Source organism: Nomascus leucogenys, chromosome 25 (genome assembly GCF_006542625.1).
Source record: "Nomascus leucogenys isolate Asia chromosome 25, Asia_NLE_v1, whole genome shotgun sequence".
Lineage (NCBI taxonomy): Eukaryota > Metazoa > Chordata > Mammalia > Primates > Hylobatidae > Nomascus > Nomascus leucogenys.
Window position 1 is genome coordinate 18,899,945 of NC_044405.1, and position 26,648 is coordinate 18,926,592.

The following is a 26,648-nucleotide window of genomic DNA, read 5'->3' on the forward strand; positions in this document are numbered from 1 at the left end:
GTGAAACCCCGTCTCTACTAAAAATACAAAATGAGCTGGGTGTGACAGTGCATGCCTGTAATCCCAGCTACTCAGGAGGCTGAGGCAGGAGAATCACTTGAACCCAGGAGGCAGAGGTTGCAGTGAGCTGAGATCGTGCCACCGCACCCCAGCCTGGGTGACTGAGCGAGACTCTGTCTCATCAAAACAACTATATGAATGACATTTGCCTACTTTAATTGATGAGGGAATAGAAAGACAGAGTGGATGAGAAACGTGCCTAAAATTTAATGCTTGAATCTAAAAGCCACCAGCCCTCCCCCTAATCCTCTAGTGACTTGCAGAGAAGTATGGATCTTTATAAACCACAGGATAACTAAACTTTACTGAAGCTAAAATCTGTGGATTACAGAAACTGTCAATAATTAGAGGAACGTTTAATGATACTTCAAAGCATAAAGGATATTATCCTTCAGAAATGGGAGTTATCCAGAAATCTTAACACACCAGATTATGATCACGATGGTCAGAAAAGTCTCAAATCAGCTATGCAATATAAGGAAGAGATACTGCCTTGTTAGACTTGGGGAAGAGATAGTCACTTGACACCGATCAGGAGGAGGCTGGCAACTTTTACACACTGGAATCTATAACCAAGATTATAAATGGAACCCAGGTGATACACTTGGGCTTGTCCTCATGTTTCTTTTCCTCATTTTAACTCAGATACATCCAGCAGTCATGGCTTCAAAAGCATATGATCAAAGATCAGAAAACACATAACTTATTATTTTATTTATTTATTTATTGAGATGGAGTCTCGCTCTGTCACCCGGGCTGGAGTGCAGTGGCGTGATCTTGGCTCACTGCAAGCTCTGCCTCCTGGGTTCATGCCATTCTCCTGCCTCAGCCTCCCGAGTAGCTGGGACCACAGGTGCCCACCACCACACCCAGGATAATTTTTTTTTTGTATTTTTTTTTTTTTGAGACGGAGTCTCGCTCTGTCGCCCAGGCTGGAGTGCAGTGGCGCAATCTTGGCTTACTGCAAGCTCTGCCTCCCGGGTTCACACCATTCTCCTGCCTCAGCCTCTCCAAGTAGCTGGGACTACAGGCGCCCGCCACCACGCCCGGCTAATTTTTTGTATTTTTAGTAGAGACGGGGTTTCACCGTGGTCTCGATCTCCTGACCTCGTGATCCGTCCACCTCGGCCTCCCAAAGTGCTGGGATTACAAGCGTGAGCCACTGTGCCCAGCCTTTTTTTTTGTATTTTTAGTAGAGACGGGGTTTCACCGTGTTAGCCAGGATGGTCTCGATCTCCTGACCTCGTGATCTGCCCCCTTGGCCTCCCAAAGTACTGGGATTACAGGCGTGAGCCACCACACCCGGTCTATTATTATTTTTTGAGACAAGTGTCACTCTGTTGCCCAGGCTGGAGTGCAGTGGCATGATCTTGGCTCACTGTAACCTCCGCCTCCTGAGTTCAAGTGATTCTCCTGCCTCAGCTACCCAAGTAGCTGGGATTACAGGTGCGTGCCACCACGCTCAGCTAACTATTTTTTGTATTTTTAGTAGAGATGGGATTTCACTGTGTTACCCAGGATAGTCTCGATCTCCTGACCTCATGATCCGCCTGCCTTGGCCTCCCAAAGTGCTGGGATTACAGGCATGAGCCACCATGCCCAGCTGAAAACATATAACTTATAAAAATGGAGGTGATTCGTCATGTTGTCAGGCAATACCAAAAAAAAAAAAAAAAAGGGGGGGGTGACGGTTAGAAAAAGAGCATAAAAAAGACCAAGAAAACTGTATGTCTCAGATATGCTGCACTAACTAGTCTTGTTTTTAATGAGTCTCTATTTATTAAAAAATAGATGAAGTAAAGGCGAGGTCTTTTTTATCTTTTAGCAGTTTTTCTTTTGGGCCAAGTCCATGATAAAAAACCACCATGCAAACAGCAAATAATTCTTTCAAAACTGGTCCCATTTCTGAATTAAAAGGGTTCATTCCTCTTTAACCCAACAGATCTTGCCATTTTCTCCAAGCTGTACAGTTCCACTGGCCACCAGCTGAAGGGCTGCAGGAAATATTTTATGTTCTGCTAGTTTTACTCTTTCAGAAAGAGTTGCGACAGTATCATCCCTCTTCACGGGAACAGCTTCTTGCAAAATAATTTGCCCAGCGTCTACATCTTCCTGGAAAAGTAAGCAAAGGTTTTGAACATTACCTTCTAGCCAGTGTAATTTACATCTGACTACTAATACTGTTGGTAGAAAAAGACATACTCACAGCTACAAAGTGTACAGTGCACCCAGTAACTGTGACTCCGGTTTCCAGGGCTTGCTCATGGGCATTCGAACCCTTAAAAGAAGGGAGCAAGGATGGGTGGATATTGAGCATTTTTCCTAAAAATTAAAAAAAGCATAGCGGTCAGAATTTAAAAATCCTGGGTATTCTGTTAAAGGAATACGTTTTCCTGTCTAGATCCGAAGTCAAACAGGAGTTGGATTTCTGGGATGGATGTTTTCTTTGCCAAACACAGAAATGAGGTAAAACGAATTAAGTTCTCATCCAAGAAGGCCCTGGAAGCAGCAAGTACCTGCCTTGCACAGCCAAAGGCATGCTGGGGTGCTCTGAACACTCATGGTGACAGGAAGGTGGGGAGTTCAAGCTGAATACCAGCTTGTTGCTGGCACATACTATTAAAAATAAGCAAGAGGTTCTTACATACCATCTATGTGCTTGACTTCTAACCACAAAGTGACCTGTCCACCAGACAGATGCTAGATTAGTTCCGTGTGGCTCATGTCACCAAAGGCATTGTCTATTTTATATCACACCACAAGTGCTCTAACTACATTCACCTAAGAATACATAAACTCTTTGGAGGGAAAATGCATTTATTGACCAACTGTGTGCACACATACACAAACAGGATGCAGTCAAGGCTTTTGGGAAGAAGGCAGTAACATAGATAGTATGTGTTTTCTGGCAATAACCTCCTCCTTGCCAACTCCTGGCAATGGTCTATGCTTCCTAAGAGAGGATGGAGTCTTCATTTTGGGATATACGGAATTACCCTCTTTTGCTTCCAAACAAATAAAGGAAGGTCTTCTGAATATTTATTCAGAAGATGAAATATTATCTTTGTAGTAATGTGAAACAAAACTAAGCTACATTAGAAAAAGTGATTAATTACAGCAAGCCAAAGTAAATGGATAGAGAGCAGGTTAATAAATCATCATTGGGTCATTCTTTAGTGTGAAACAAAGGAAATTAAACTGTGACCTGTGTTAAATAAAATATCACAGTCAAAAAGGAGTTGGATTTCTGGGATGGGTGTTCACTACTAGGATTGTTTGGCAAGTTATCTGTTCTGGAGACCATTTTCAATTGATTTCCCAATGTGATGTCCAATAATTTTTGCTTACCATTCCACTTTCGGACAAAGGGGCCAGAAAGAATTCTCATGAATCCTGCAAGACAGACTATGTCTATGGAGAACTCTTCAAGGACTAGGTCAATTGCACTGTCAAATTCTACACGATTTTTATACAATTTATGATTAATTACCTGTAATAGAAAAAGATAAGCACAACCCTTTTCAATGAATTACCAAAAATAATTAAAAACTCAACCTTTACACAGACCATACTTCACTTCCTTGTAAAGATATACCTGATAGAGAGATTATTAAGAAAGGGACAGGATGAAGGAGAAGCCAAGCCCAGCACCCACCCAAAATGGCGAAGTCCAAAGAACAAGTGCCCATAGACCAGGGTCCTGTGAGGGCAGATTACAAGCTTAAACATGGCCCACAGGAAAGATATTTTCCCAAGTAACTTACTCTAGTGGGAATACCAGCTCTTTCCGCTTTATCTAACCCAGCTACTGCGGCTTTGTTGGAGATAACAATATCGATTTGTGCAGAACTATTTGGTTCCCGAGTACTGTCTATGAGTGCTTGCAGGTTCGATCCTGAGAAGGGAGAAAAACAGCAGTGAGCTCATACTTCTTCTTCTTCTTCTTTTTTTTTTTTTTTTTTTTGACAGGGAGTCTCACTCTGTCGCCCAGGCTGGGAGTTGCAGTGGCACGATCTGGGTTCACTGCAAGCTCCGCCTCCCGGGTTCAAGCAATTCTCCTGCCTCAGCCTCCCGAGTAGCTGAGATTACAGGAGTCCGCCACCATACCTGGCTAATTTTTGTATTTTTAGTAGAGACGGGGTTTCACCATGTTGGCCAGGCTCGTCTGGAACTCCTGACATCAGGTGATCTGCCCACCTCGGCCTCCCAAAGTTGGGATTACAGGCGTGAGCCACCGCGCCCAGCCTCATACTTCTTAAAAAAAGAGATGTGCCATTTTGAATAGGGACGGTCAAATTTTCTGAATAAATGTCTTGGAAAAGACTGGTAATACGTGAGGCTTCTAAATTCCCTTTCTCTTGGCACAGGCAACTAAAGTAAATATGGAAAAAGCTTCTGTATAGCAATGGAAACAAACAACAAAGTAAGGAGACAACCCACAGAATGGTAGAAAATATGTGCAAACTACCCATCTGACAAGGGATTAATAACCAGAATATACAAGGAGCTTAAACAATTCATTGGCGAAAAATCTAATACTCTGATTAAAAATGGGCAAAATATCTGAATAGACATTTCTTAAAAGAAAACACACAAATTGCAAACAGGTATATAAAAAGGTGCTCAACGTCACTGATCATCAGAGAAATGCAAATCAAAACTATAATGACATATTGTCTTGCCCCAGTTAAAATGGCTTTTATCCAAAAGACAGGCAATAACACGCTGGTGAAGATGTGGAGAAAAGGGAACCGTCACACACTATTGGGAATGTAAATTAGTACAATTATTATGGAGAACAGCTTGAAGGGTCCTCAAAAATTAAAAAAAAGAGCTACCATATGATCCAGCAATCCCATTGCTAGGTATATACCCAAAAGAAAGAAAACCAGTGTATCAAAGAGATATCTGCAGTTTCATGTTCTCCATAGCCAAGATTTGGAAGCAACCTAAATGTTTATCAGCAGACAAATGGATAAAGAAAATGTGGTACATCACACAACGGAGTACTATTCAGCCATAAAAAAGAATGAGATCCTGTCATTTGCAACAACATGGATGGTCATTAAGTTAAGTAAAATAACTCAGGCACAGAAAGACAACCCTCACATGTTCTCACTTATTTGTGGGAGCTAAAAATTAAAACAGTTGAACTCATGATGATAGTGCAATGATGGTTACCAGAGGCTAGAAGGGTAGTGGGAGAGACGGCGAGAGGGGATGCTAATGGGTACAAAAATATAGTTAGAATGAACAAAATCTAGTGTTTGATAGCATAACAGGGTGACTATAGTCAACAATAATTTATTACACATTTTAAAATAACTGGAAGAGGCTGGATGTGGTGGCTCACACCTATAATCCCAGCACTTTGGGAGGCCAAGGCAGGCGGATCATCCTGAGGTCAAGAGTTCAAGACCAGCCTGATCAGCCTGGCCAACATGATGAAACCACATCCCTACTAAAAATACAAAAAATTAGCCAGGCATGGTGGCAGGTACCTGTAATCCCAGCTACTCAGGAGGCTGAGACAGAAGAATTGCTTGAAACTGGGAGGCAGAGTTTGCAGTGAGCCGAGATTGCGCCACTGCACTCCAGCCTGGGCGACAGAGTGAGACTCTATCTCAAAAACAAAAACAAAAAAAAACTGAAATAAAATAATTGGATTGTTTGTAACACAAAGAAAGAATAAAGGCTTGAGGTGATGAATACCCCCATTTACCGGGATGTGATTATTACAGGTTGTATGGCTGTATCAAAAGATCTCATGTACCCCATAAATATATATACCTAACATGTACCCATACAAATTAAAAATTTAAAAAATTCCCTTCCTCTTGGGATAATGGATTAATAGACTGTGAAAAGCACAGATATTCCTGGATGGCCTCCAGTTCCATCCATATTGCTGCAAATGATGTGGTTTAGGATATGTAATTGCTCCTAGGATATGTAATTGCTCCTACAAATTCTGTATCTTGTCATCTAGCATTGTAGTAGAAACAGTATAACATTATGTCAAAACTGACTGATGAGAAATAAGCTGCTTAATTAAGCAAGAAAAACTGACCTTCTCAAGAACAAACCACTATGCTATGACTCTTACAATAGTTTCTTTAAAAAAAAAAATTTAGATTCGGGGGTACACACGCTTATTTATTACATGGGAATGTTGTATAATGGTGGGGATTGGGCTTCTAGTGTACCTATTACCTAAATAGTGAACATTATACCTGATAGAAAAATTTTCAACCCTCACCCCTTCTCCCACACTTCCCTGTTTTGTATCTATTGTTTCCATCTTTTTTTTTTTGAGATGGAGTCTTGCTCTGTCTCCAGGATGGAGTACAGTGGTGCAATCTCAGCTCATTGCAATCTCCGTCTCCAGGGTTCAAGCAATTCTCCTGTCTCAGCCTCCAGAGTAGCTGGGACTACAGGCGCGCACCACCATGCCCAGCTAATTTTTGTATTTTTAGTGGAGACAGGGTTTCCCCATGTTGGCCAGGATGGTCTCGATCTCTTGACCTTGTGATCCACCTGCCTCAGCCTCCCAAAGTGTGAGGATTACAGGCGTAAGCCACAGCGCCCGGCCCTATTGTTTTTATCTTTATGTCCACATGTACCCACTGTTTAGCTCCCACTCATAAGTGAGAACATGTAATATCTGGTTTTCTGTTTCTGAGGCAGTTCACTCAGGATAATGGCCTCCAGTTCCATCCATATTGCTGCAAATGATGTGGTTTTATTCTTTTTTATGGCTGCACCTTACAATAGTTTCTTTGCTTTATTATCAACTTGGGCCTAAAATACATTAAAACCTTAAGATCGACCTGTAAAGCAATTAAACTTCTGGGAATGAATCCTGAAGAAATATCAGAGCTGGGTGTGGTGCTGCATGCCTGCAGTCCCAGCTACTCAGGGGGCTAATAAGGTGGAAGGATTGCTTGAGGCCAGAGCTGGAAGCTGCAGTGTACTATGACTGCATCTGTGAATAGCTACTGTACTCTAGCCTGGGCAACACAGCAAGACTGTCTCAAAAAGAATCATTATGATCTGGGCCATCAAATAAAAATCACATATGCATTTAAGAACATACTGAATATCTGCAAGAATGTTGATAGCAGTGTTACTTACAATAGAGGGAAAAAAATCAGGCTACATCCATCTGAGAGAATACAATACTCTTACTACTTTACCCCTCTATCCATAAAGGTCAAACATAAACTTCTTCTTATTAATAATATAACAATAAAAATTCCTCAATTGTTCTCAGACTTTTCAACAACAAAGCTATGATACAAAATGAGCTGGAACTTCTATCTTTTCTGGTTTCTCTTTAACCAGCTTTCTGACATCCTTTACTTTTTTCTTTGGGAGCTGTCTCAAATTCCTAAGAAAAGTGGAAAGACTAAGAATGCTGAAAAGACAAAGACAACCCTCATGATTCCCCCCAGTCCCTGGACTCTGCCGAGAGTATCCTTACAATCTCATAAGAGTGCAGGGAGGAAAGGAAGGGCAGTCAACAGCTCTACAGTGAAGAGGAAGCCACATCTCACCTGTTCCAGATATTAAGACAGCCACTCTGGCCTTTTTTTTTTCAAAAGAGAAATGATTTGTCAGGGAGCCATTCTTCAACACTGACCCATTTATTTGCATGCTTTCAATCAGATTCTTGACTTTCACACGTGGCGAACCTTCATTTCAAACATATCAATAAATAAATAAAGAACAATTGTGAATTAACAGGAATAATGGAAAGAAAAATATTTTATGAAAACTTTAGGGTATATTTTATCCTGAAAATAAGATAATGCAAGGACTAAAATGAACAACACATTTGTATCACTTAACACTACTCATTCATAAAAACTTCCAAAAGGTGAACATATATAATTACTTCAACTAAAAGCTGCAGATCACATCACTATCTTGAAGCACACAGTGGATGGATATATATGACTGCCTGCCAGTATTCTGCCCCTGCTCCCCAAATCCTCCTAGTGAGACCACCCACAGTAGTGCCATGACCTCCTGGTCTCGGGGATAAGCATGTGACCCAGCAAAGCCATTTAAAGGCTTGATATGCAATGTTAAGAAAGAGAGGGTCTCTCTTTTTTTTTCTTTTTGAGACGGAGTCTCGCTCTGTTGCCCAGGCTGGAGTGCAGTGGCGCGATCTCAGCTCACTGCAAGCTCCGCCTCCCAGGTTCACACCATTCTCCTGCCTCAGCCTCCTGAGTAGCTGGGACTACAGGTGCCCGCCACCATGCCCGGCTAATGTTTTGTATTTATTAGTAGAGACGGGGTTTCACCGAGTTAGCCAGGATGGTCTTGATCTCCTGACCTTGTGATCCACCCGCCTCGGGCTCCCAAAGTGCTGGGATTACAGGCATGAGCCACCGTGCCCGGCTGGGTCTTTCTTTTTTCTTTTTTTCTTTCTTTTTTTTGAGACGGAGTCTCGCTCTGTGGCCCAGGCTGGAGTGCAGTGGCGCAATCTTGGCTCACTGCAAGCTCCGCCTCCTGGGTTCGCGCCATTCTCCCGCCTCAGCCTCCCGAGTAGCTGGGACTACAGCCACCTGCCACCACGCCCGGCTAATTTTTTGTTATTTTAGTAGAGACGGGGTTTCACCGTTTTAGCCAGGATGGTCTCGATCTCCTGACCTCGTGATCCGCCCGCCTCGGCCTCCCAAAGTGCTGGGATTACAGGCATGAGCCACCGCTCTCTTTCTTATTGTAATGTGAGCTGAAGGATGTTATCTTTCTGGCATTTGGGGAACCTGCTTGAAAATGAATCCTGGCTGGGCGCGGTGGCTCACGCTTGTAATCCCAGCACTTTGGGAGGCCGAGGTGGGCGGATCACGAGGTCAGGAGATTGAGACCACAGTGAAACCCCATCTCTACTAAAAATATAAAAAATTAGCCGGGCGTGGTGGCAGGCGCCTGTAATCCCAGCTACTCGGAGAGGCTGAGGCAGGAGAATGGCGTGAACCCGGGAGGCGGAGCTTGCAGTGAGCTGAGATCGCGCCACTGCACTCCAGCACTCCAGCCTGGGTGACAGAGTGAGACTCCATCTCAAAAAAAAAAAAAGGAATCTTACACAATAGAGGAAGGAAAGGCAGATAGAGGTAAAGTCAACAAAGTCTGACATTTTTTTTTCTATTTTTTATTTTTGTGAATCTTCTCTGTATTGTTCCAATTTTAGTATGTGTGCTGCCAAAGCAAGCATGTGACATCTTTGTTAGTGAATCTGAGTGGATTTTCTGCCCCTCTGCCAAGCTCTAGCACTTCTCGCAGAGTCCTGACTGATACAGTACTTGTCAGGGTGCTTGCTCGCTATTCCTTGAATCGAGCTGAGTGACAAAGCAGAGCCATGAGGTCTTGTGTGTAGGGAGATTACTTTGGGAAGCGATCCTGTGGGGTGTGGCTGTGCGTGCATGAATGCTCAGAGTTCTGAGGCAGAAATGAAGAGATACGTGGTATCGCTGGGGTGGGTGCTGTCATGTTACATCTGTGTAAAGATAGTTGCCATAGCAATGGCTGCATTAAAAGGTGGGCAGAAAGCTTGTGAAGCAAGGCTGAGGTATAGCTAAAATTATACAGCTAAAATTATATATCTAAAAATGAATAAGGAGCAAGTACCTTCGGCTCGTGCAACCACACTGCCAATCACCCAGGCTTCTTCCTTGTGCTGCTGGATATCCCTCAGAATCTGCTCTGTCTGCTCCTTTGATACCACAAGGACAGCGCCAACCCCACAGTTAAATGTTCTGGCCATCTCTTCCTCAGAGAGGTGTCCTTCCTGCTGTAACCATGAGAAGACCTTGGGGATCCTCCAGGTCTGGGCATCTGAAAAAAATAGACACAAATTGTTTGATTTTCCTACCTTCTCACACAAAGTACAAAAGTATGCACATATTCAAAGATACAGAAATTATAATCGGGCACTGCTGTTTTATGTAGGGTAAAACTATAAACTGGCCTCTGAGAACTTTTTATTTGGGGATCCATTTGTACCTTAGACATTAAGAACATTTTTTTGTTGACACACTTGGCCAGTACTCACAACTGAGTGAGGTTTTGTGCTACATTAACTAACTAGACCCTTAGACATTCCCTAATGGATCAGATGAGCTAGTAGCTGAATTCCAGCAAAGGCCAGTATACCATCCTTTTGTGAATGTTTGGCTGAGTCTTTGCGATGACCAAAATGCACCCGAAGTACAATGCAAAACTAGATGGCTTATCTACATATTTAGAGAAAATGCATACACTCCTCAAGAAAAGTTATGTTAATGGAAGGCAGATCAACACCCTTTCCCTCTCATTCGTTTTAAAATTTAGACTTCCTAGGTCTGCTATAAGAATACATTCTCTCGGCCGGGCGTGGTTGCTCGTGCCTGTAATCCCAACACTTCGGGAGGCCAAGGTGGGTGGATCACGAGGTCAGGAGATCGAGACCATCCTGGCCAAGATGGTGAAACCCCTTCTCTACTAAAAATACAATAATTAGCTGGGCGTGGTGGCGCATGCCTGTAGTCCCAGCTACTCAGGAGGCTGAGGCAGGAGAATCACTGAAACCTGGGAGGTGGAGGTTGCAGTGGGCCAAGATGGTACCACTGCACTCCAGCCTGGAGACTCCGACTCACATTAAAAAAAAAAAAAAAAAATTCTCTCTTATCACAAATAATACAACAAAAATCTCTAATAAAAATTTTTAGGTAAAGGCCTATATACACACACACATTTCTGAATTTAAAAAGAATCTGGATAGTTCTTTGGAATCTACGATTATGGGATCTGATTTTTTTAAAAAACTATACTGAATTAAATTATTTATGATGCTCTTAAGAAGGGGAAGCCAATGTGAACTTAGCTTTTTATTAAATAATAAGGTTTACTATCAGTTCTGCCTATTTATTTAATTTATTTATTGGATAATTTTTTTTTTTTTGAGACAGGATCTGGCTCTGTTGCCCAGGCTGGAGTGCAGTGGCATGTACATGGCTCACTGTAGCCTTGATCTCCCAGGCTCAAGTGATCTTCTCACTTCAGCCTCCTGAGTAGCTGGGACTACAGGCATGCGACACCATGCCTGGCTATTTAAAAATTTTTTTTTTTGTAGAGACAGGGTCTTACCATGTTGCCCAGTCTAGTTTTGACCTCCTGGGCTCGTGTAATTCTTCTGCCTCAGCCTCCCAAAGCGCTGGGATTATAGGCATGAGCCATCATGCTCAGCTGATAATCAGTTTTTTAATACTTTGGAGTTGATACAACTTTTTTTTTTTTTTTGAGACAGAGTCTCACTCTGTCACCCAGGCTGGAGTGCAGTGGTGCGATCTCGGCTCACTGCAAGCTCTGCCTCCCGGGTTCATGCCATTCTCCTGCCTCACCCTCCCGAGTAGCTGGGACTACAGGTGCCCGCCACCACGCCCGGCTAATTTTTTGTATTTTTGGTAGAGACGGGGTTTCACCGTGTTAGCCAGGATGGTCTCGATCTCCTGACCTTGTGATCCGCCCGCCTCGGCCTCCCAAAGTGCTGGAATTACAGGCGTGAGCCACTGAGCCCGGCACTTTTTTTTTTTTTTTTTTGAGACAGAGTCTCTCTCTGTTTTTTAGGCTAGAGTGCAATGGCGTGATCTCGACTCACTGCAACCTCCGCCTCCTGGGTTCAAGCTATTCTCATGCCTCAGCCTCCCAAGTAGCTGGGATTATAGGCATGTGCTACCACACTTGGTTATTTGTGTGTGTGTGTGTGTGTGTGTGTGTGTGTGCGTGTGTATGTGTATTTTTAGTAGAGAAAGGGTTTCATCATGCTGGCCAGGCTGGTCTTGAACTCCTGACCTCAGGGGATCCACCCACCTCAGCCTCCCAAAGTGCTGGAATTACAGGGGTGAGCCACCATGCCCAGCCTGGAGTTGATAAAATTTTAAAAATGAGGCTGGGTGCAGTGGCTCACGCCTGTAATCTCAGCACTTTGGGAGGCCAAGGCCTGCGGATCACGAAGTCAGGAGTTCGAGACCAGCCTGGCCAACATGATGAAACCCCACCTCTACTGAAAATACAAAAATTAGCTGGGCATGGTGACGCACATCTGTAATCCCAGCTACTCAGGAGGCTGAGGCAGGAGAATCGCTTGAACCCGGGAGGTGGGGGTTGCAGTGAGCCGAGATCACACTACTGCACTCCAGCCTGAGAGACAGGGTGAGACTCTGTCTCAAAAAAATAAATAAATAAAAATAAAAATGAATCACATGCCTATGACTCCTAGATTCAACTCCATTTATAATAGCTGGGAAAGGTCCATTCTTAATAGTTGAGCTCGTAAGATTTAGTAACTACATTGTTCACTATGCTCTCAACAGTTAAAAGTGAATAGCAACTTAAAACTAGTGGTACATCTATAAAATGGAATACTTGTTATCAAAAATGATGCTACTAAGACAAGTAGATAGTGATGACATATTTAATGGCAGGGCAAGTAGCAGATTACCAAGTTATGAACTTGTTTTAGTGAAGTTTTACAAAGTATTTATAGGAAAAAACACTGGCAGACTAAGAGTATAGTTTCTATAAATGAACAAGTACTTCATGAATAATGTAAGTTGCAATTTTAATGTTGAAAAGTCCTGGCCGGGTGTGGTAGCTCATGCCAGTAATCCCGGCACTTTGGGAGGCTGAGATGGGCAGATTGCTCTGAGCCAAGGAGTTTGAGATCAGCCTGGGCAATGTGGTGAAACCCCGTCTCTACTAAAAATACAAAAAATAGCCAAGTGTGGTGGCGTGTACCTGTGGTCCCAGCTATTTAGGAGGCTGAGGTCGGAAGATCACTTGAACCCAGGATGTTGGGGCAACAGTGAGCTGTGATCGCACCACTGAACTCCAGTTGGGGCGACAGAGTAACACTCTGTCTCAATAAAAAACAAACAAAAAAAACCCCCAGAAGTCCTTACTTAAATCTATTGTCAAAGTACGATTCCTGGAAGAAACTTTCGAGGCTGATGCAAGGAATTGTGCAATGGCTTTTATTGGAATACAGACATTTGTGTAACTCAAAATATAACTGCTTTCAGGAATATGGCTATATCACTTTCAGTTTCTTAATGAGGTGACTACTACATTGTTTTTAACTAGTGGTGTGCTAGAGCCAGCTTGTAGAGACTGTTAAACAGCCATTTTTAAAGCAGCTATGATGGGAGTATTTATACCACAAAAACTGGCAAATGCACAAATCAGTCCTGCCTCCTTTCCCCATTCATCAGCAGGCCACTGTTTTTAACTATTTGAAAAGGATGATGAATGAACTACTTATTAAGGTTCTTATATATGCTCACACCAGAAAGCATTTCTACCCAGGAATGTCTTGAACCACTAGTTTCACCCTCCTGTGAATCCTTCAACTCCTTACTATGCTCAGTCCATGGACCTGGAAGAGACTCCCACTCAGCCTAGCCTGGCCTGTCTGTTTTGCTTCCCTGACTAGGCTGAAATCCCATCTGACCCCTCTCCCAGCTTCCCTTGCCGATTTCCTCACTTCCACACAACCTACCTCTGACTCATCAGTTCTCTCCGAGCTTCACATATGCTCTGACTCTTGGGTTAGCTCACCATATCTACTCACCTCTATCACTCTGACTACTTCTCCCCAATGAATGACCCCAATACCTGCTTAGTTCAGCTGGATCAACCTAACCTATTTTTTTTCTGTTCTTGCTTCAAGGCTATATACATGCTTTTACTCTGGGAGAAAAACTACATTAGCAGCTTCACCTTCACCTGTGCCTTCAGTTCTGCTCGCTGTCTCATTCCTGTTTGACCTTGACTGCTTTATCCGCTCCTCTCTTTAAGCTCCCACCCCAGGCCTGCTCATCTCACTAATACTTCACGGGGAAGTTATTTTATGTAAACTCCCTCAGTTTCTACTCCTTCAAACCAATGTGTATTAGTTGACTATAGCTAGAAAAGCTTCTCTGACTTTATTTTACAAAAACAAGGAAGGGAGGGGCCGGGCACAGTGGCTCATGCCTGTAATCCCAGCACTTTGGGAGGCTGAGGCGGGTGGATCATGAGGTCAAGAGATTGAGACCATCCTGGCCAACATGGTGAAACACCGTCTTTACTAAAAATACAAGAATTAGCCGGGCGTGGTGGCGGGCACCTGTAGTCCCAGCTACTTGGGAGGCTGAGGCAGGAGAATCACTTGAATCTGGGAGGCGGAGGTTGCAGTGAGCCGCGATTGCGCCACTGCACTCCAGCCTGGCGACAGAGCGAGATTCCGTCTCAAAAAACAAAACAAAACAAAACAAAAACTAATTTCAAAAAAAAACAAAACAGAACACAGGGAGGGAGGACTCTGTCCCTTACTTTTGCTGCATGCATAAAATTATTCCACTTCCCTTTTACCAGTATGTTTCTTCAAACAGAAATCTCTACCCACTGTCTCCACAACTCTGCCACAACAATCTAGTGGGTGGTATCTATGTCCAGCAAACTGCCTTTTGACCTAACTCTAAAATACACTGGTCTTTTTCTAGTGCTTATTCTAGATTTCTGTGCTGTACCTGACACTGCGGACCACTGTCACGTTAAAATCCTACCTTGGGGCCGGGCACGGTGGCTCATGCCTGTAATCCCAGCACTTTGGGAGGCTGAGGCGGGCAGATCACTTGAGGTCAGGAATTCGAAACCAGCCTGGCCAACAAGGTGAAACACTGTCTCTACTGAAAATATAAAAATTAGCTGGGCATGGTGGTGGGTGCCTGTAATCCTAGCTACTTGGGAGGCTGAGGCAGGAGAATCGCTTGAACCCAGGAGGCGGAGTTTGCAGTGAGCCAAGATCGTGCCACTATACTCCAGCCTGGGCTACAGAGTGAGACTGTCTAAAGAAAAAAAAAAAGAAAAGAAAAAAATCCCATGTTGGTTTGATGATAATACTTTTACATGGTTTACCCTCTGCTTTGGACTGTTCTTTTCAGTCACTCTACTTTGAGAAACAACCTTTTGGTCTCCCTCATTCTCTTGGCTATAACTATTACTATGTGCAAATAACCACCCAATTTATCTTCAGCATGACTTCAACTTCTGCTCACAGTCACCTTGGAATAAACACACTGAAGATTTTGAAACCTTCTACTCCAAGCTTCCTCTTCTTCCTATGTTAATGATGTTACCACCTACTCACCTGCTTAACTAGAAACCTGAGACTTCTTTTTTACTTCTAAGCAAAAAATGATTCTCCAATGTGCCTCCCTTCTCTATGCCTTGATTTAGGTCCTTTTATCTCACATATGGATTACTTAATAGCTAATATTTCCTTTCCTGGTGTGTAGGGCTCCATCTTAATAGAGCTTGAAGTTACCAATCCCCTTGGAGGACCTACTTAGAGCACTTCAACTTTATGTAAGTCAATTGCATGACAATATTTTATGTCTTATAAATACAGATAATGAAGCAAAAGGAGATAGAAAAGGGTCAACGAGTTTTTCCCTCCCAAAACCCCCAATGATTAAGAATTTTCCATGTGTAATCATGTGTACATTAACTACCCAGAGTTTTCTCGCACAATGCATTCTTTTCCTTAGCAATTTCCTGAACAGAAGTTCGTTTTAGTGATCTTACCTAAATCTACCCCAAGTTTCTCAGGGAGGACTCTGGGGATGTTCTCTAGTAATCCTCCACCAGTAATATGGGCAAAGGCTTTGACATGTCCTGAACGTAGGACGGGTAACAGTGAATGGCTGTAGATTCTGGTAGGCGTGAGAAGTAAGTCCCCTGTATGTTGAAGAGAGAAGACAAAAACTTAGCCTATGAATAGAAAACCAAAACATAAAAATTAACTCTGGAGAATGACACCAGCTCTACAATAATGACCAAGTAGCAAACCAAGGTAATTCATTCCCTTTTAGCTCTAAGTAATGAGAGACTAAAACCACTAAACGCTTGCTCAGGCATTTCCAAGCAGGACAGTTTAAACATGAGGGAGTTTACCTAAAGTCTGGTCACCACAACCATCAGGCGCTGGAGAGGAGTACTGGAGGGAAGATTTTGCCACGATTTTCCTCACAAGGCTAAATCCATTGCTATGAAGACCAGATGAAGCTATTCCAACAACATCATCACCCTCAGTGATTCTTTCTAGGTGAGGGAGTTTCTGATCTCGCTCCATGGCACCAACGGCAAACCCAGCTAGGTCATACTCTCCAGGTGGATACATGTCAGGCATTTCTGCTGTTTCACCTCCTGGTGGGATAAGACAAGAACAAAGAAATCAGAGTATTTATAAATCTGTCTAGGAAACAGTGGCACAGGCTACTCTTAACATGAACAATTAACACATGGCTATGTCTTGCAAACATTTAAGAAAATGTACTCTACCAGCGGTCTAACAGAACTTTCCACCAAGCATGATTTCAGGAGAAATAGCACTTGTTTCCACAAAGGGTGAGATTAGGTAACACCTCTACAAGTATATATGCAGCCTCCAAACACCACTGCTTTCACAGAATGAATGCTCAGTTGAATATAACATCATTTCCATAGCTGTTTAGTTTCAAAACTGCTTTCATATGTATTTGATCTTTATAATCAGTCCATTTTTCAGGTGATGATACAGCCTTAAAGAAGTGACTTAACTAGGACTGCCCAACTCCAAATACCCCAGCTTAAAAAGTATAGCATTTTACTTAAAATTATATCATGTCAAGATATAAGGTATAGGCAGACTCCGAATAAGAAACTGTGTTCTAAATGGTGGTTGAAAGGCAATTTTTGTTTCAAACTTTATTCCCAGGCTTCTTTAGCTTAATTAGCTACAAAGAATAAATTGTGGGCTGGGCATCGTGGCTCACACCTGTAATCCCAGCACTTTGGGAGGCCGAGGCAGGTGGATCAGGTCAGGAGCTCGAGACTATCCCGGCCAACATTGCGAAACCCTGTCTCTACTAAAAACACAAAAATTAGCCAGGTGTGGTGGCTTATGCCTGTAATCCCAGCTACTTGGGAGGATGAGACAGGAGAATTGCTTGAACCCGGGAGGTGGAGGTTGCAGCAAGCCGAGATTATGCCACTGCACTCCAGCCTGGGCCACAGAGCAAGACTCCATCTCAAAAAGAAAAAAAAAAAGAATAAATTGTGTATAAGGAAAAACTGAAAAGAGCTGCAGTGTCCAAGGGGAATGGGGCTTAAAATATTAGAGATCTAGATTTTATCAGATCCATAAACAATTTTAGAAAGCAGTCATAATGTAAAATAGCAGCTCCTAGTTACTTCACATTTTTTCTTCTTCAGAAGTTGACTCAGTTCAATTTGCCTCATTCTTAATAGCCTCATCAAAACTCCTCACAAGATCTGGAACTTCATCACCATCCCCTCCAGTAGCAAGGAGTGCTTTTCCATCCACAGACTATTTGGGCAGAGCTTCAGTCGGTCTCCTTAAACTAGTCAGATTGTCTGCACCAAGCTAGTTTAAGATGCTGGTAGCATTTCTGTCAGCTGCTTTGTCTCAGCGTGGCCTGTAATGGTGAAAGTGTTCACTGCCCCAGAGAAATGCTGCCAGCATTTTAGGTTGTTAAAGTGGATCACCGGTCTTCATTTGAAAACATACTCACCTCTTCAATACCAGAGATATTGTTTACCCTTAACTTCTTAAGGAGAACTGAAGTTTTTATCATCTGCTGTAGCTGAACCACCTTCTTTCTGTCTTTTCCATCATTACGCAATTGTGCCTGCAATTTGGTTGTTTCTTTCATCTTGTCAGAGTGGAAAAGGGTCATGTGGAGGACTAGGGTTGGTGCTCAAGGGGTCCTGGGTAGACCAGCTGAGATTAGGTGCACACATGCAGAGACGCAAGATGGCACAATTTCTGGTTTAAATGGTCATATAAAAGAGGTAGTTTCTGGCCGGGCACGGTGGCTCATGCCTGTAATCCCAGCACTTTGGGAGGCCGAGGCAGGCGGATCACGAGGTCAGGAGATTGAGACCATCCTGGCTAACACGGTGAAACCCCGTCTCTACTGAAAAATAGAAAAAATTAGCCAGGCGTGGTGGCAGGCACCTGTAGTCCCAGCTACTTGGGAGGCTGAGGCAGGAGAATGGTGTGAACCCGGGAGGCGGAGCTTGCAGTGAGCCAAGATTGCGAAGATCGTGCCACTGCACTCCAGACTGGGTGACAGAGGGAGACTCTGTCTCAAAAAAAAAAAAAAAAAAAGAGGCAGTGTCTTTGGGAAGCTGCGATGGGCAGAGAGCTTGAGCCCAGCAATTCAAGACCAGCCTGGGCAACATGGCAAAACCCCATCTCTACAAAAAGTAAAAAAATTAGCTGGGTTGGTGACACATGCCTGTAGTTCCCAACTACTTGGGAGGCTGAAGCAGGAGGATCCCTTGAACCCAGGAGGTCAAGGCTGCAGTGAGCTGTGATTGAACCACTGCACTCCAACCTGGGTGGCAGAGAGACCCCCCCTTTTTTTTTAAATAAAAAAAAGAGGTTGTTTTGTTCCTTGATCAACCTACAGATTCATTTTGCTCAAACATTTCATATATAAAGATACTTCTATAAAACTTGGGTGTATATTATTATTTATGTCACTCTATGGGAAAATTTGGCTTTAGTTAAGATCCGGAATGCCAGGAACCCATCTGCCTGTACCGTGGGGTCATAAGGAGGAAATAACTCCTAGACCTGTTTGTTGAGGAGGCTACTGAGACTGATGGGGATGTTAAAAGGTGGCCAAAAACTGGGAAGAAAGATAAGGCCTGCCTGACAGTTTAGGAGTACGGGTCTAGTGGACAAACCCTTGAGGAGGGCTTTGAAGGTTGCAGGCTCTAAATTTAATTCAGGTAGTTTTACCTACATTTCATTTGCTGCATCTTGTGATATACAGTCTCTCTTGCTAGCTACATTGGCACTGATCACATTTTTAGTAGGGCTAAAACACAAAAAGAAGAATGACATGTTATTGATTAAAATGGCTGATCATACCAAGGAGAGCACATCCAGCTTTTCCACAAGCTTTGGCAATTCCAGCAACAACAGCTTCAGTTACACTGAGGTCAAGTTTTCCACAGGAAAAGTAATCAAGGAAGAAGAGGGGCTCTGCTCCTTGTGCCAGAATATCATTAACACACATTGCTACCAAATCTTGACCAATGGTATCATGTTTATTGCACAGCTGGGCAATCTATGTAAGAACAATATAAACATCCACATTAGGGAATAAGTTCAAAATTGTATCTTATCCATTTGGCTAGCTGCTCTTAACACCTAAAAACAAAAGAACATGAAATTCTGACGAACTACTTGGTCTAAAAGTACCCCCTTTTATCCTCTAAAGTACCCTTCCATCCAAATATAATCTAAATAATAATTTGTTATTAGAAATGTGCAGATATTTTAGCCATTTTACATGGTTATTTGGTATGGTCCTTTTTAGCTCATATATGTCAAGAGAAGAAAAATATATATTTGATATGAATTTCCTCGTCTTTCCTAAAAGGCCTTTATTCACAAAGGTGTCTGATTACCTTTAGTTTAGTTCCAACGCCATCTGTTCCAGATGCCAGAAGGGGATCTTTGAAACCAGCTGCTTTTAAATCAAAAAGACCAGCAAAACCTCCAAGATCAACTTTACAGCCTGTTGGAGAGGAAATTAATTACTTGCTATATTTTAATAGATTAAACATGTAATTATTTAAATGTCTACTAGTTTAAAAAAAATCAGTATATTTAGCAGCCTGTGAGATGTACTTCTGGAAGAAATAGATGATTAGAACAGCTGTTCTCAGAGATGACATAATCAAATCAACTGGGAGAATGTAATCATTTAATAGATTAACATGTAACATGTAACATGTTAATAGGTTAAACATGTATATACATACCGCTTCTTCATAAGAATGGTTGAAACAAGAGATGCCCTTCCTGAGTATGAGAGATTGCATCATGTGCTCAAAGAATTGATTAAGAAAGTAATTAAGGCTGGGTGCAGTGGCTCACCCCTGTAATCTCAGCACTTTGGGAGGCCGAGGCAGGCGGGATCACGAGGTCAGGAGATTGAGACCATCCTGGCTAACACGGTGAAACCCCATCTCTACTAAAAACACAAAAAAATTAGCTGGGCATGGTGGTGGGCACCTGTAGTCCCAGCTACTCAGGAGGCTGAGGCAGGAGAACGGTGTGAATGCAGGAGGCAGAGCTTGCAGTGAGCCGAGATCGTGCCACTGCACTCCAGCCTGGGCGACAGAGCGAGACTTTGTCTCGAAAAAAAAAAAAAGAAAGTAATTAAATAGTAAAGGACCAGCCAGACACAGTGGCTCACGCCTATAATCCCAGCACTTTGGGAGGCTGAGGTGGGCAGATCGCCTGAGGTCAGGAGTTCAAGACCAGCTTGGCCAACATGCTGAAATCATGTCTCTACAAAAATACAAAAATTAGGCAGGCATGATGGTGGGTGCCTATAATCCCAGCTACTTGGGAGACTGAGGCAGGAGAATCGCTTGAAACCAGGAGGCAGAAGTTGCAGTGAGCCGAGATGGTGCCATTGCACTCCAGCCTGGGCAAGACTCTGTCTCAAAAAACAAAACAAAACAAAACAAAACAAAACAAAACAAAACAGTAAAGGAGCATACATATCCTTTTGAGTTTAACATGATAGATGAGAAATATTTTCTTTAATATCAAAGAAAAGAAAGTAGAAGACTGGGTTTGGCTTAGGCAGGGCAAAACTTACAGTAACCAAGCATTACTTTGGAAAAAATTCCTGTTAAATATAAAACCCAAATCCATTCACAATGTATATAAAAGTTAATGAATTAGCAAAGTATAGGATCACTGACCTGATCTGGAAGTGGCTTTTGCTAAAGGCTGAATTTTCTTGACCAGAATATTTCCAGCTGCAATGTCTACTCCAGATTCCTTGTAAGTCAAACCCCTAAAGAATTAAAAACAAGTCATCACATAAACACCAGGGAAAATTATTTTAATCTTAAAATATTATTTAAAGCAGAAGATATCCCAAGTGATTTTCACATCCCCTAAAGTGCTTAAATTTTTTTAAAGTCAATGCCTGGGCCCCATCTGTACAGATTCTGATTTAACTGGTCTAGGGCAGGCTCTGGGAACTGAAATGAGTTTGAACAATCTCCCCAGTTGACTTGATTACATCATGACTGAGAAGCGCTATTCTAACTCAATCACCTATTTCTTCCAGAAGTACTTCTCTCAGGCTGCTAAATATACCGATTTTTTAAACTATTTTTTATTAAGGTAGAATATACACAACATAAAATTCAGCATCTTAACAATGTTTAAGTGAACAGTTCAATAGTATTGAATACAATTATAATGCTGTGCACCCAGCACCATCATCCATCTCCATAATCCTTTATCTTGTAAAACTGAACGTCTGTCCCAGTTAAATAGCTCCCCATTCCCCACTACCCCAGACCGTGGCAACTATCTGTTTAAAAGTAAATATACTGATATTTTGCTACAACTTTTCTCAGTTCAATTTTGATATGAACGAGAGGAATGCCTAATCAAGTCAAAAAAATGAAAATTACATTTGTAAAAACTGTACACAGTATCCCTAAATAATTAAACTGAGTTCTTAATTGCAATAATATGTAACTATATCTGTTTCCTAATAGCTGAGGACAGTAAACACTATGACAAAAGCAAAATCAGGTAAAGATACTAAGTGCATCATTTCCTTCTGTATAGGACCCACAAGTCGGAGCAGTACATTTAGAGATCAAATTTGTGAATGACACTGCAGATTTTGTAGTCTTGACTTGCAAAAATGAGAACTCTGGCCTGCTGGGATGCAGTGATACATGAAGAAATATGTGTTTTTACAGAAGTGTCTTTAAAAAAAGCATACAAAAAAACCCAAAAAAACAAGCTGCCAGAATACAGTTGGGTGCATTGGTAGTTAACTCAAATAAAGCCAGGAGCCCAGGGTCACTCTCAGATAGAAAACAAAGACTGATTTTAAAAAACTTTTTCTCCAGTAGCAACTAACACTGTGGCATTTCAAGTTTTTCATCTTTTTAACTTAAATAATTCAGACTAGAATTGAGATTGCAGTCCCTTGAAATAGGTCATTTCAATGGAATCTAGTCATTTTTAAATGAAAAATAAATTTTTAGCATGGCATTTTAACGTTCTTTATTCTTGGAAAATCTGTGTTTAAACTTTAAAAAAATCTGCCTCTTGGTAACAGTATAGCTTGAATTAAGTTGGTAAAAAAATTTTGTCTTAAAATTTATTCATTATCCATAAATGAACTTCATGAACAATACTAAATGTGATATATTTTTAAGAAATCAGTCCGGGCACAGTAGCTCACACCTGTAATCCCGGTACTTGGGGAGGCTGAGGCAGGCGGATCACCTGAGGTCAGGAGTTCAAGACCAGCCCAGCCAACATGGTGAAACCCCATCTCTACCAAAAACACAAAAATTAGCTGGGCATGGTGGCAGGCACCTGTAATCCCAGCTACTCAGGAGGCTGAGGAAGGGGAATCACTTGAACCCGGGAGGTGGAGGTTGCAGTGAGCCGAGATCATGCCACTGCACTCCAGCCTGGGCGACAAGAGCAAAACTCTGTCTCATAAAAAAAAAAAAAAAAAAAAAAAGAAATCAAAACACCCACATTTCCAACTAAGACTTTATTGATTTTACAAGTCAACAGTTTATACATACCAACAATGAATCAGTAAGAGGTCAAAAAATACATTTTAGTAATAGATACAAACGCAGTGATAAAATGAGACTGTCAAAATTTACAGTATAATCAAATTACAAACTTAGATGACCAATATTCTCATCTTCAGTTCTTTGATAAAACCATGAACTATGTTTCAAATACAACACTATGTGATGACGCAAGGAATAAAAATCAGTATCAGGCCAAGTGCAGTGGCTCATGCCTATAATCTCAGCATTTTGGGAGGCCAAAGCAGGAGGATCACTTGAGCCCAGGAGTTTCAGACTAGCCTTGGCAACATGGTGAAACCCCATCTCTACAAAAAACACAAAAAAATTCGCCAGGTGTGGTGGCCTGTGCCTGTAGTCCCAGCTACTTGGGAGGCTGAGGCATGATGAGAACTTGGGTGAGAGAGGAAGACCCTGTTCAAAAAATTAAAAAAAAAAAAAAAAAAAAAAAAAAGAAAACAAAAATCAGTACCACTGTGATTTTGCTAAACTTTCCAAACTTAAGCTAGCATGAAGTTTTTTCCATTTAATTTGAATATTGCTATAACCAGTTTTGATTCAAACAAAATACAAACCAAGATTGTATCAGTCCCACAGAGAGAAAAGAATACTGAATGACTTATTATAGGGTTAATGAAATGTTCTACATAGCCATTTAGGCCAGTTTCTGAAATGGCGCTACAGCTAACTTGCTTAGAGTTTTACCTGGGCTGCTGGAGGAAAGCTATGGCACGAAAGCCGATGTCTTTCCTATAAATTGCTCCCTCAAAGTTTATAGCAGCTAGTCCTTTCTTGGCTTCCTCGAGGGCTGATATGAGATTTTCCCGGATGGCTGTGACTGCAAGAACTCTACCCCCATGAGTTACTACTTTGCCATTTTTGAGGGCAGTGCCTGCATGGAACACCTCCAGTCCTAGAGCTTGAGCCTCAGGAAACCCTAGAAGAGAGCATATTTGACATATGATTTGAAATAGCAACAGTATTTCACACCGTGAAGTGATTCACAATTTCCACAAGTTTCTTTTTTTTTTAAATTTGGCTAGGTGGGGTGGTTCATGCCTATAATCCCAGCACTTTGGGAGGCTGAGGCAAGAAGGATTGCTTGAGTCCATGAGTTCGAGACCAGCCTGGGCAATAGAGCAAGACCTCGCCTCTACATACATACATAAATAAATAATAATAGCCAAGTGTGGTGGCACACACCAGCTGAGGTGGGAGGATCACTTGAATTTGGGAGTTTGAGGCTGCAGTGAGGTGTGATCACACCACCGCTCCAAACCCAGCAACAGAGTGAGACCCTGTCTCAAAATAAATAAACACATAAAAATTAAAAATTAAAGATCTTTATCTCACTTAAAAGAACCTTCCCTATCAGACAGGTCTTCCTTTATTTTTTGAGACGGAGTCTCGCTCTGTTGCCAGGCTGGAGTGCAGTGGCACGATCTTGGCTCACTGCAACCTCTGCCTCCTGGGTTCAAGCAATTCTCCTGCCTCAGCCTCATGAGTAGCTGAGAATACAGGCACGCGCCACCATGCCCAGCTAATTTTTGTATTTTTAGTAGAGACAGGGTTTGAAAATGTTGGCCAGGATGGTCTCAATCTCTTGACCTCCTGATCTGCCGGCCTTGGCCTCCCAAAGTGCTGGGATTACAGGCATGAGCCACTGCGCCCGGCCCTGACAGGTTTTAATGCAATATAAGAGTAAATAGACCGTTCTCCTAAGAACTGTCTGCTATTTTAGGATGACAACCTAAATTCCCGTGTTATCGTAAATCTCATTATAAAAGCAACTGTTTAATGAGGAAAGAAACAAAAATCCTGCATCTGATCACATTAATCTTTTCCTTAAGAGTAAAGGAACTTCCTTTTCTTTTTCTTTTTTTTTTTTTTTTGGGACAGAGTCTTGCTCTGTCACCCAGGCTGGTGTGCAGTGGTGCAATCTTGGCTCACTGCAAGCTCTGCCTCCCAGGTTCACGCCATTCTCCTGCCTCAGCCTCCTGAGTAGCTGGGACTACAGGCGCCCACCACCACACCCAGCTAATTTTTTGTATTTTTAGTAGAGATGGGGTTTCACCATGTTAGCCAGGATGGTCTCAATCTCCTGACCTCGTGATCCGCCTGCCTTGGCCTCCCAAAGTGCTGGGATTACAGGCGTGAGCCACTGCGTCCAGCTGGGAACTTCCTTTTCTTTTTGGGACAGAGTCTTGCTCTGTCACCCAGGCTGGAGTGTGCAGTGGTGCGATCTCGGCTCACTGCAACCTCTACCTCCCGGGTTCAAGCCATCCTGCCACCTCAGCCTCCTGAGTAGCTAGGATTATGCACCACCACATCTGTCTAATTGTTTTTGTATTTTTAGTAGAGACAGGGTTTCACCATGCTGGCCAGGCTGGTCTCGAACTCCTGACCTCAAGTGATCCGCCCGCCTCGGCCTCCCAAAGTGCTAGGATTACAGGCGTGAGTCACTGTGCCTGGCCTGCAAAGGAACTTCTTTTCATCACAGTTATTCAATTAAAGCTGCTTCTTTTCTTTTTTCTTTTTTTTTTAACCAGACCATGAGACTTAAGTTTCTTTCTTTTCAGTATAAGCAATATGATCAGTACAATGCAAAACATAAGTAATCTTTTCACTATTGTAACACTTGTATGATTTTAAGACAAACTTGGCTTAAATTAAGTTTTGGGGTCAGCCCCAAATTCCTACCACTTCACTGTATTTTGAATTATTTTTAAACTCTCAGATACAGCTGTATACTTCAAACATTATTAGACTATATATTCTAAATTCTAAAGTGACCAAAGGGGACAGTTTATATAAAGATAACACTTTTTCTTAATTTTTAGAAAACCACTCTTTTATCTCTTGGTGGTCTTCTTTTTCTGTCTCTATTTCTTTTGTCAGCGTCCTATTTGGTAGTTTGTTAATATACATCTTCCCTGAGTGCTTTCACAACACAAAGCCATTTAGTGATTCTGAATGGCTACTCTGCCTGCCAGTACTGGTAAAACTCAGTTTTATTCTGGCAGAACTATTACACACTTGTTACTTCAATCTTAGGGACATTTCACCAATGCAAGGGATCTTGGTTCTGGCCCATTTCTTTCTTTGTCCATATTCAAAAGGAATCAATTCCTAACTGCCTGCCTAGCTGCCATGCGTGGGATTCATAAGGCAATGGACTTGGTGTCTGGGCAAGACAGTTTATGGGGTTGTTTAATTAAATACACTACTGGAGGCTGGGCACAGTGGCTCACACCTGTAATCCCAACACTTTGAGAGGACGAGGTAGGCGCATCACTTGAGGTCAGGAGATCGAGACCAGCCGGGCCAACATGGTGAAACCCCATCTCTACTAAAAATACAGAGATTAGCTGGGCCTGGTAGCACACATCTGTAATCCAGTTACTTGGGAGGCTGAGTCAGAAGAATCGCTTGAACCCAGGTGGAGGTTACAGTGAGCCGAGATCGTACCACTGCACTCCAGCCTGGGTGACAGAGCTAGAGTCCATCTCAAAAAGAAAAAAAAAAAAAAAAAGGAAACCCCCCAAATACACTACTGGAGCACTGAGAGTGGCCAAACTATAGCCTGCTAGGGGTCACAGAGGTCTGCCTTTGGACTTATGGCACTGGAACTCAGATTTAACATCATTTAACGAGATGTTTCACCTACTTTATATAAAGAGAGAGAAAAAAAAGAGAAGGATAAACTTTGAAACTGTTTGAATTTTGCCATCCAAGTGACTATGGGGTGCACTGTAAACTGGGGGTCAAACCACACAAGACTGTATGCATTTGTGATAATTCAGAGTCCTCACCTCTAAAATGTATCTTATTGATAAACTTTGACTAATGTTCCTCTGACTCTCAGAGAATCTCATTATTACCCC

The 26,648-nt window shown here is 42.3% G+C and overlaps 1 protein-coding gene across 6 annotated transcripts in view; it reads right to left on the bottom strand.

Annotated features, from left to right (window-relative positions):
* Positions 1-1,788: 1,788 nt before the first annotated feature.
* The window catches only part of GART (phosphoribosylglycinamide formyltransferase, phosphoribosylglycinamide synthetase, phosphoribosylaminoimidazole synthetase), a 40,786-nt gene continuing 15,926 nt past the window's right edge, over positions 1,789-26,648 (bottom strand). For 4 of the 6 annotated variants that reach the window (XM_030806013.1, XM_030806011.1, XM_003263875.4 and 1 more), the window contains 12 exons: positions 23,470-23,701; positions 20,884-20,978; positions 19,573-19,682; positions 19,031-19,229; positions 16,042-16,293; positions 15,673-15,825; positions 9,697-9,903; positions 7,617-7,754; positions 3,825-3,955; positions 3,409-3,550; positions 2,267-2,382; positions 1,789-2,172 (listed from right to left, as the gene is read on the bottom strand). In XM_030806013.1, the coding sequence (XP_030661873.1) occupies positions 1,981-2,172; positions 2,267-2,382; positions 3,409-3,550; positions 3,825-3,955; positions 7,617-7,754; positions 9,697-9,903; positions 15,673-15,825; positions 16,042-16,293; positions 19,031-19,229; positions 19,573-19,682; positions 20,884-20,978; positions 23,470-23,701 (1,967 nt within the window). In that variant the 3' untranslated portion in view covers positions 1,789-1,980. The remainder of the gene's footprint in view (positions 2,173-2,266; positions 2,383-3,408; positions 3,551-3,824; positions 3,956-7,616; positions 7,755-9,696; positions 9,904-15,672; positions 15,826-16,041; positions 16,294-19,030; positions 19,230-19,572; positions 19,683-20,883; positions 20,979-23,469; positions 23,702-26,648) is intronic. The other 2 variants (XM_030806014.1, XM_030806015.1) reach the window with 2 other exon arrangements.